The 10,056-nt window shown below is 33.3% G+C and overlaps 2 protein-coding genes across 2 annotated transcripts; one reads left to right on the top strand and one right to left on the bottom strand.

Moving 5' to 3' along the window:
* Positions 1–1,498: 1,498 nt before the first annotated feature.
* Positions 1,499–5,437, top strand: LOC112795777 (tubby-like F-box protein 3). The gene is made up of 6 exons (XM_025837925.2): positions 1,499–2,240; positions 3,306–3,393; positions 3,540–3,669; positions 3,759–3,938; positions 4,121–4,603; positions 5,013–5,437. Exons 1-5 carry the CDS (start codon positions 1,923–1,925, stop codon positions 4,590–4,592), a joined length of 1,188 nt encoding a protein of 395 aa, XP_025693710.1. The 5' UTR covers positions 1,499–1,922; the 3' UTR covers positions 4,593–4,603; positions 5,013–5,437.
* Positions 5,438–6,193: 756 nt separating this feature from the next.
* Positions 6,194–9,114, bottom strand: LOC112795776 (inactive beta-amylase 9). The gene is made up of 3 exons (XM_025837923.2): positions 8,523–9,114; positions 7,437–7,919; positions 6,194–7,338 (listed from the first exon to the last, which is right to left on the bottom strand). Exons 1-3 carry the CDS (start codon positions 8,754–8,756, stop codon positions 6,454–6,456), a joined length of 1,602 nt encoding a protein of 533 aa, XP_025693708.1. The 5' UTR covers positions 8,757–9,114; the 3' UTR covers positions 6,194–6,453.
* Between the last annotated feature and the right edge of the window lie 942 nt (positions 9,115–10,056).

Below are 10,056 nucleotides of genomic sequence, written 5' to 3'. Positions count from 1 at the left end.
TAACTTCAATAGAAACATAAAATATTTTTAAAAGTTATTCTATATTATTAATATTGATTTGGAGATATAATCTTCATAATTTTATTAGTATAATTTTGAATGAAAGCAACTCATAAACACAATAATCTAATTTTTTAAGTGCTTCATTGTTTATTATTATTTTTATCAACTTACATTTAAGCACTTTGTTATTCACTTTAACATTATTAAAATAAAATGAATAACATAACAATATGTAATATTTTAATTAAAATAATTATCCAAAAATAAATTAATAACAACTTAAAAAGAAGGTTAATTAAAAAATTTGAAATATTATTTTAAAAAGAAAAAGAATTGATATAATAAGAAAACAAAGACAAAAAATGGATATGATTAAAAAGAAAGTGACAATATCTTTTACCACTTACATTTTCTTTCCTTTTTTCCCTTGAGATGTTCATCACTTTTAAAATTATGCAAATTACTTTAGTTGCCAAAAAGAAATGATACAATAAAAAATATTTTCTAGTAAATAAATCAATTGAGAAGATTCTTGTCTATTTTAAGAATTTTTATTTCAGAAATATTATTGGATCTAATAATAATAAGTAGATGGAACCAAAAGTTGAGTCATAGGACCTGATCCTTGAGTCTCTCACCTAACCAAACCTACCTTCAACTTAGCTTATGCCCTGTGACTTCTAAAAAAATCATGATTGTATTAAAAAATATTATTTATATATAAAAATTGGTCACTAAATTAATTAATAATTAATATATATTTATGCATAAATTTATATATTATTTATATTTTAATAAATTTTTATATAAATAATTAATTTTTAATATACATATAATATAATTGACACAACACACAAGAGTTAGATATAAAAAGCTAAGTTCTCAATATTTAGAAATATAAACATATAGTTTCTCCAAAAATTCAAATTCCTGAGAACATTAGAATAATTAATTTTTTATTTTATAATTAAAAAATAAATCATTTGTCTTCTTATACTCCTTATCATTTGAACCTTTTCTTTCTTACTTTGTGGAAATATCATTTGTCCTTTTTCCTCCTTATATGTAAACTTCCAACAAAAAAAAAGATAAAACTTAAATTAAAATATGAAATATTTATTAACAAAATTCATTATTTAAGTGAATACCCAATCTGACTCCTGACAATTATTTTAAAAGGACTACGAGATTTCAAACAAAAAAATATCCAACTCGGTATTTGAATTTTACTTTTATGATACTCATTAGTTCTTATACAAAAAAAAACACTGACATATGAACTAATTAGTCCCATACAAATAAAGCTAAGAAGCCAAATTAAGCATATTTTTATTAAGAGTCTCATTGTCTTTTGAGATAATTGTAAGAAGCCGTTTAAAATTTTTCTCCTCATTATTTTGTTAGAGTACTTATTTTTTCTAATTAATTAATGAATCAAAATAATAAAATAGTACACGAAGAAAAATTAACAAGCAAAAAATACAAATTAACTAAAAAAATTAGTTTAAATATTTTCTCATTTACTTATATAAATTCTCTAGACTAATCCTTTCATAAACCATAGAGATGGAATAATCTTATCTTATATAACTCAAACAATGAATTCTCAAATAATCGTATCTAAAATCGCCAAATAACCAATCATTTTTTTATATTAAAAAAAAGAAAAAGAAAAAGAAAAATCCAACTTTACATTCCACAAAAGAAAGAAAAAAAATAATTAATTAATGAAGCTTAAAAATCGCCCATTGTTTTCTTCTTTTTTAAATTTCATTTCTTATTTCTTACACACACAGAGAGCCACATTGATTCACTCCACCCACCATAAAAAAGCTTCAAACTTTTTCCACCCCATTTCTTCTTCTCTTCTTAATCACCGATCTGCGGTTGTTGGGTAAACAAAACAACGCTTCTCGACCATGATAAGGAGCATAATCCAAGACATGAGGTCTCGTTCTCACCGCGTGGTTCAGGACTTGTCTTCCATGGAAGAAGATTCAGCACTTTCAGAGTTGATCTCCGACGATGGGTTGAGGCAGAGTTGCTGGGCGCAGATGCCGCAGGAGCTGCTCAGAGAGGTGCTCATCAGGATCGAGGCGTCGGAGGCGGCGTGGCCGCCGAGGAAGAGCGTGGTGGCGTGCGCCGGAGTTTGCCGGAGCTGGAGACACATCACTAAAGAGATCGTTAAGACTCCTGAGCTATCAGCAAAATTAACCTTCCCAATTTCTGTTAAACAGGTTCGTAAGTTCTTCAATTGCTCCTCTCAAGTTCAATTCAACCTTAGAACGACTTGGAAGTTGGAATTGCTTTTTCTTCGATGGGAATTTTTAATGGGGTTCGCCAAAAAATGTTCTTTTTAATTATTTTAAGAAAAAAATATTTTCAGTGCTTTTCTAGTGTTCTAATTTTTTTTAAATGTTGGTCTGATTTTATTTTATTTTTTGGGGGTTTTGGGGTGGGGGGGGTTGTTGATCATAATTTTACAATTGATGGTTGATTTTCTGAAAATTTTATTACAACATATTTAGCGGAATTTGTGCTAAGATTATATAATATGATTTGCCTAACAAATGTCATTTGCGAAAAGTTTTTATTAAAAATCCAAAAAATTAAACTTGCTAATGCATTTGTAGTGCATGTATTGAAGGAAAAAATTTAAAAATTGCTTATTTTAAGTATCATTAACAAGTGCACTTAGCAAAACCCTTATTATTATTATTATTATTATTAAATGATATTGCTTATGGATGGAATTACTATATGCTATTAGAAAAGAAGATGCTTGATTCCTACTCACAGTGTACTTTGTATTTTTTGTGTGTGAAATTACTCTGTAGTTTCCTTTTAAGATATGGTAAAGGACAATGTTTTGTAGCTTCTGGGAATTATCATTTTCTTTTTCTGTTGGCAACTTGTTTGCCTTAATTGTATCTTTACATGAAGCTATGTTTTCTTGTGCCGGCTCATTTTGATTCAATTAACTTCTAGTTTGCCAGAGATTTCTTTGTTCTTGTCATATAATATAATAACAATTCACAAACCAAGCCAAAAAGTAAAAGTGGAAGTTTCTTCTTGTTGCAAATTGAGTGGGTAGAAGATGCTCTTTGTAATGGAATGCTTTGATTAATTACTTTCATGCTTTCTATCTAAGGTGTTACTCTAAAGATTCCCTTGTTTTTGAAAGGCTTGTTGATCGAATGCGACGACCGTTTTGTCTTTTTTATTGCCGAGAACTTCTATGTGTATTCCTTTTCCCAGTGGCATTGCTTTAACTCGTTCTGATTTGCAAATAACTTTTGCAGCCTGGTCCAAGGGAGCATCTCCTCCAGTGCTTTATAAGGCGCAACCGGTCCACCCAAACATACTATTTGTATCTTAGCTTATCTAATAGTGAGTATATGATAAAACTTTTAGTTCCTTTCGTTGAAACACTTGAAAAACCTTTTCCATTTTATGTTTTTATTTTCCCTTTTATATCTAAAGATTCTAACTCTTTAAGTGTGTATGTTTCTTTGGCCATTTTCTCTCCAATTCAGCACTATCTGAAGATGGCAAGTTCCTTTTGGCTGCACGCAAATGCAGACGTCCCACCTGCACAGATTATATCATCTCTCTGCATGCAGACGACATGTCAAAGGGAAGCAACACCTATGTTGGAAAACTGAGGTGATTTTTCTAATCATGAAACGTGAGAATTCATTATTTTCTTCCTTATTAGTGTGAATGCTTACACCTTTTTCTTCCCCTTTAATAAGATCAAATTTTCTCGGAACCAAGTTCACAATCTATGATGGGCAGCCTCCCCATGCCCGGGCAAAGATTACAAAAAGTCGCTCCACCAGGCTGGTGAATTTAAAACAAGTTGCACCCAAGGTTCCTACAGGCAATTATCCAGTGGCTCACATATCATATGAATTGAATGTGCTAGGCTCTAGGTAAGCATTGTGTACTATGCAACTATAATAGGTTCTTCTTTGAATTAACTCAATTCTTAAACTAAAACATTTTATCCAAGTAGTGGAAGATTTTGCTGAAAATCTATTTGCTTATTGTGTACTTTTCTTACATGCTGACCACGTAATGCTCATTGTGTATCTACCCTCAATATGGCAAGCAGGGGGCCTAGGAGAATGAACTGCATCATGGATTCCCTTCCTGCTTCAGCAATTGAACCGGGAGGGGTGGCCCCTACACAGACCGAGTTTTCCCTCAGCAATGCAGATATGTTCCCCACATTCCCTTTTTTTCGATCGAGGTCAAATCGTGTTGACAACTCCCTTTCTGGACCCCTGGCTAATCAAAAGGATGGGGTTCTGGTGTTAAAAAACAAGGCTCCCAGGTGGCACGAGCAGCTGCAGTGTTGGTGCTTGAACTTTCATGGGCGGGTGACAATTGCTTCGGTTAAAAACTTTCAGCTGGTGGCTTCCCCAGAAAATGGACCTGCTGGACCAGAACATGATAAGATCATACTCCAATTTGGAAAAGTTGGGAAGGATCTGTTTACAATGGATTATCGATATCCTATCTCAGCATTTCAGGCATTTGCAATCTGCCTCAGCAGCTTTGATACCAAGATTGCGTGTGAATGACATTTGAACAGGTACACATTTGAAAGCAAACCCCAATATGTAAAAACTCAAATATGGCTGAGACGATACAAAAACAAATAGAAAGACAGAGAAGCTAAAGGTGTTTTAATAGTGTTACTACTATCTTATTGTAGCCAATATTATGAAATTCCCGGCTGGGAGGTTTGTTGTGTAGTATCCTATTTCTGATATTAATAATGGTGACCAAATTTATCTAATGAACAAAAACAATTGAGCATTGTCTTACTTTTTTCTGTCAACTTAAATATAATAATTTAGGGTTTATGGGTTTAGCCATGTCCACCAATTACTGCATAGGAGAACATTGTTGCATGAAATTTTTTTTCTGGGTACTGCTTTCTTTGATGTCTAGGTTTTTTCAGTTTGCTAATTGATGTGCTTGCTTCTTGTTCTTTCCAGCTCTCAGCCATATTGACATTGCTATGAGGCTGGAGAAGCTAGGTTGAATCCCACTTGGTGGGAATCTATCTCTAGAAAACCGTTTGGTAAAGGTGATTGTTGGTTGGTGTTGAAACTGAGGTTGAATGGATGAGTTTCACTTGGTTCCTGGGATCACAAGCTTCTGGGGAAGGTCACAAACATCACATGAAATTGTAATGTTCCAATGTTGAATCCAGTTCTCCATGTAAATAAATTTAATTCTTTTTTTCTTTTTAACTCTCTATTTCCTTACAATTTGCCCTCCATTTGGTTGTTTATACAATACAGTGGTGGTATCTGTTGAGATTATTATGTTAGTAGGAGTAACTGCTGCAACTTTGGATAGCCCTGACTTCATCCTCTCATATGAACATATTAAGTGTGCAAGAGCACAATTTCAAAAAGTTGTTTCCTCTACTTTCATGTTATGCCTTAGAAATTCTTAGCTGTTACAACTGAGAAATAGCAATGAGTTATAAAGAGCATTAAAGAATTCAGCTCTTTTCATTATGTAGTTGGTTACTTAATAATATATTATGAACTTTGTTGTGAAAGGCAACTATTCAACATGTTCAGATTACAACCATTACATTATGCTTATCAAAACATCAATAAAAGCAGTTAACATGCAAATAAGAAAGACTCAGACAGACAAACTTTAGTTTTCAAAATGAGTCGAGTCCATCAGGAATAGGCGGATTTTTGCTCCAAAATAGATTTGAAAAATGAAAATGGGTCTAACCTGATTAACCCTTATTGGGTTGGCCATTTAGTCCATTTGACACCCCTATTTGCTACCTACAGAGAGACAGGCCAGAAAAATTTCTCTTGGTGCTTCTCACTGACTCTCTGAATCAGTGTTCATCTGCAACCTTCTCTTCTTCTATAAGCTTCCCTGTAATAGATTGAGATTGTTATGGACCTTAAATTTAAGTCTAATTCATTGGATAACATTGTCATGTCATGGCTATCACAAGTGCTTCTCCCTTCTTTATAAAAGTATTGCTCCCTCCTCACCTTCCCAGTAGAGCAATGTTATTTGAATCCCCAAAAATACATCCAACAAAATGTGGAGGTGAAAAAAGATTTTGTATTAGAGTGAAGATCACATCAAAATCAAACACATTATGAATGAGAGAGAGAGAAAGTAACCACATTAGTGATGATAAAGTATTACTTCTACCATATAAAATGTTTTTAAGCTAAATAATAATATATTGACTAGCAAGGTCATTTGCCATTCACCTTGACTATTTTACAAGACACATAATTGTGACGGAACTAGGCTTGTTGAGGTTATAAATAAATAGGCAACCTCACTCACTCATCTTACAAAATAAGCTGTCCTCAAATCTGTTGCAGGAATAATAAATTGGTATATATACATGAGACTATCAACATCACAAAGTTACAATAATGCTTAGGCTGCTTGCATGCTAACGCTTGATTCTTGGCTCGTAATCATAGATTGAGTGCCTTCTTCTTCTCCCGCAATTGGTAGATCATCAGAGTGCAGTTCCGGTTGATTAAGGCTCCTCACAAATTCAGTGAATGATGGAAAATGATCTGGAGAAAAGAAATATGCTCCCATTCTTTGATATGTGAACAAGTCCAATACATTATCTCCACCTAAATTCTTCTTGATTTGTTCAAAACCTCCCAGAACTGCAGACTCGGATGAATTCTGACCGGAAACTTGCACGCCATGCTTTTTGCAAGCTGCCATGATTTGTGCAAGAAGCAACTCAGGGCTTGAATGGGTTTCATTTGGCTGGTATGCATCGGAAAGGTCCATTCCAGGTAGTATCATTTTGCATGAGTTCCTAGCAAACAACTCGGCCACTGGCTCATACCCGTCCCCCTTAGCCGTGTTATAGAACCCTGCTGTTAGCTCGGAAGGATGGGATCTAGTTCCATACCAAGAGTGCATAAGTGGAACTTTTCCATATACTGTCACTCCAGTGTCGCCAAAAGTCGAAGAAGCTAATGAAAGGATTCTATCTCCATGAGCCATAAGCTGTTTGGAATACCATGAAAGAAAGAAGTCTCCATATGGAGACTCCCAAGAAGCCCCATCCATGAAGAAACCGGAGAACGGTGGCTGATCATAGGTAGGGGCATCATGCGGGCCACCAAGCCCCCATAGAGGATTTCCAGATGCTTCAGCATGCTGCTTGAGAACGCTGAGCATGTTTTGGTCATAACACTGGAACTCCCCAACTCCTTGAGTTTTACCATCACTTGAGAGACGATGGTGAGACGGATAACGTAGCTCGCCATCTGGTCCTAAACCCATCGATATGCCCTGCAATATTTAAAGATATTGATTACAACCTTGTCACCATACATACTAATCTTAAATTGGATATTTGATCACATAGTTGTTGGATCCAAAAATCTTACCGTAATTGTAGAGCCCATGAAGGGAGAGAACGAAGACTTGAAGCTCTCGCAGAAACTCTGATACACTTGAATTGGAGTCTTCCCATCAAGAACAGGAAGATTATCAACTGCCAGCGACAGGCACTCTTTGTAATGCTGTCCTGACCGATCCTTGAAGTAAATATTGGGTTGAGACTCGCCAATCCGGGTAACCCAATTGGGCAAGGGGATATTGGGTTTTGTAGATCCATGAAAGCAAAGTGTCACATGGAGCTTAAGACCCACCTTCTGAACCATCTCAGCAATAGCAAGATAGCCAGACCAGTCATATTTTCCTGCAGCATCTTTCTCAACAATTCCCCACCAAACAGGGAGCTCAACACCTTCAACTCCTAATAACTTCAAAGCTTTTAGACCAGCTGCAATTGCTCTAGCATGGTTTAGTGAATTGCAGTCTTTAGAAACTGCATCTAAAGGCAGACCCACAAATAATCTTACACCATCCTGCATCATATTATCTAAGCCATGTCAGTTTCTTTTTAATCCTTGACCTTGAACATCATATAACAACACCTAATGCATTTAGTTTGACCCAACATGTAACATGAGATTTGAAATGATGCAAACAAATCATATCAAGAACTTCAACAATATATCATACAGGGATAGCTCTACTGATTAGCATAAAATCCAGATGAAGAGAGAATATCTTATCCACATTTAGCCCTTACAAAACATTCTAGTCTTTGATTCTCATAGTTTTCAGTTTTCATTAATAAAAAAATCTAGGTAAATGTAAGAAAACCATACCCATCCAAATAAAATAACATAAAATACTAATTTGTGTTGACTTATTAAGTTATTATTCATCTAGCTGGGTGGTTGATGTTGTTGAATAATTCAACACAAATATTTACATACTCTGAATTTAATTCAAAGCTAACAATATATAGAAAAATCAGGTCAAAACAAGAACAACACAGAACTATTTAATTAATTAAAAGCTTCTTCCTTGGTTAAACCCAAATAAAAATCCGATTTTTTCACAAGATTCTCACCAACCAAAAACAGAACCCAGCATGCAAATCAATAACAGAAAAAACTTACCGATTTGGATCTTCTACCAGCACCAGAATGCTTCTCCGCTTGAACAGGTTCAGACTGAATAGCTCTCAGAGTGAATCTCATCCCAGCTTTCTTCCACCTAATGTTTTTCCCGAAACAAACCCTATCATTCGAAACCCTAAAACCATCCTTCAAATTAATAAAACCCAGCTCCCTATTCCCCAATTCGGGCATTCCCAATTTAGCTTGGGAGCTCCCAATCACCGAAATCTCCATGATCAACAGCAAAAACCCTAGTAACAATCACACCGAACGAAATATACCGTAATAAAAATGAATCAGAAAAATCCACTTGAAATTTCCGAGACAATTAACACAGGAAATGAAGTATCTGAATGAAAGAAGAGATTTTGAAAATGGATAAAGAAGAATTGGGGGTAACATCATATATAAAGGTGTGGAACTCGCACACGCGCTTTTTCTTCGAAACCGTAAACGTGAGACAAAAGATTGCGTAAGAATGTGCCACGTGTCCCTTTCATAGGAAACCAAAATTGAACCGCATAATAATACTGTTGTTATTTTTTTTTCCCTAAAGAAAGAAAATTATGAATATTAAGAACCAAACAATAATATTAATTAATTAATTAATTAATATTAATAATATAATACAGTAGAGAATAAAAAAATTGCGTGGTCGGCACTTGCTATTGGCCAATTCATGAGTTGGACATGGCTGGATTATCCAAAATTATTAACCTACTTAAATTGTTATATTCTATTTAAAAAAAAAACAAATTTGATATATGTTTAACAAATTGTTAACAAGTATTTTAAGAGTATTAGTTAAGATGATTAATAGAAATAGTAATTTTGTAAAAAATAGTTTAACTTTTTTGTATTTGTAATGTGTTTATCAAAAAAATAGAATTTTTAACAATAATAACCTTGTCTTAATTAATATCCTAAAAATAGTTATTTAGGAAAAAAATTATTTTTAATTATGTAATCATGAACAGAAGCTGCTTACGAGGATAGATTCCGATCCAGTCCCATGAATCTTATCGGTTATCCCATTATTGCAATTTGCATACTTTATCCAAAAGAACAATGTTACTTTATTTACAGTAACTGAATAACTGAATATCACAAATGTGGAAGGAAATAATAAAATTAGAATAACGCTTAGCGGGTACTCACTTCGTTCTTATTGGACAGGATGAATTTTCTGCGAGGTAGAATTTTAGGAGGGACAGAATAGAATTTAGGTAATACTCACTTTTATTCGTTTCAATATATATATATATATATATATATATATATATATATATATATATATATATATATATATAATATATGTAATATATATAAAATAATTAATAAAATGATTAATAATATTATATTATTAAAATTTTTATTTTAATTTATGTAGCGTATATAATGATAATTATATAAATTTTAAAATTTAATTTTATTTGTTAGATTTTAATAATTATAAAGACAGATAGGAACAAAATAAATTAGAATTTAACTTTTTATTACTCGCATGTAGGAGTGAAATGCATTTATATAGATT

Source organism: Arachis hypogaea, chromosome 4, assembly GCF_003086295.3.
Source record: "Arachis hypogaea cultivar Tifrunner chromosome 4, arahy.Tifrunner.gnm2.J5K5, whole genome shotgun sequence".
NCBI lineage: Eukaryota > Viridiplantae > Streptophyta > Magnoliopsida > Fabales > Fabaceae > Arachis > Arachis hypogaea.
This window is presented reverse-complemented; position numbering and strand designations above follow the sequence as displayed.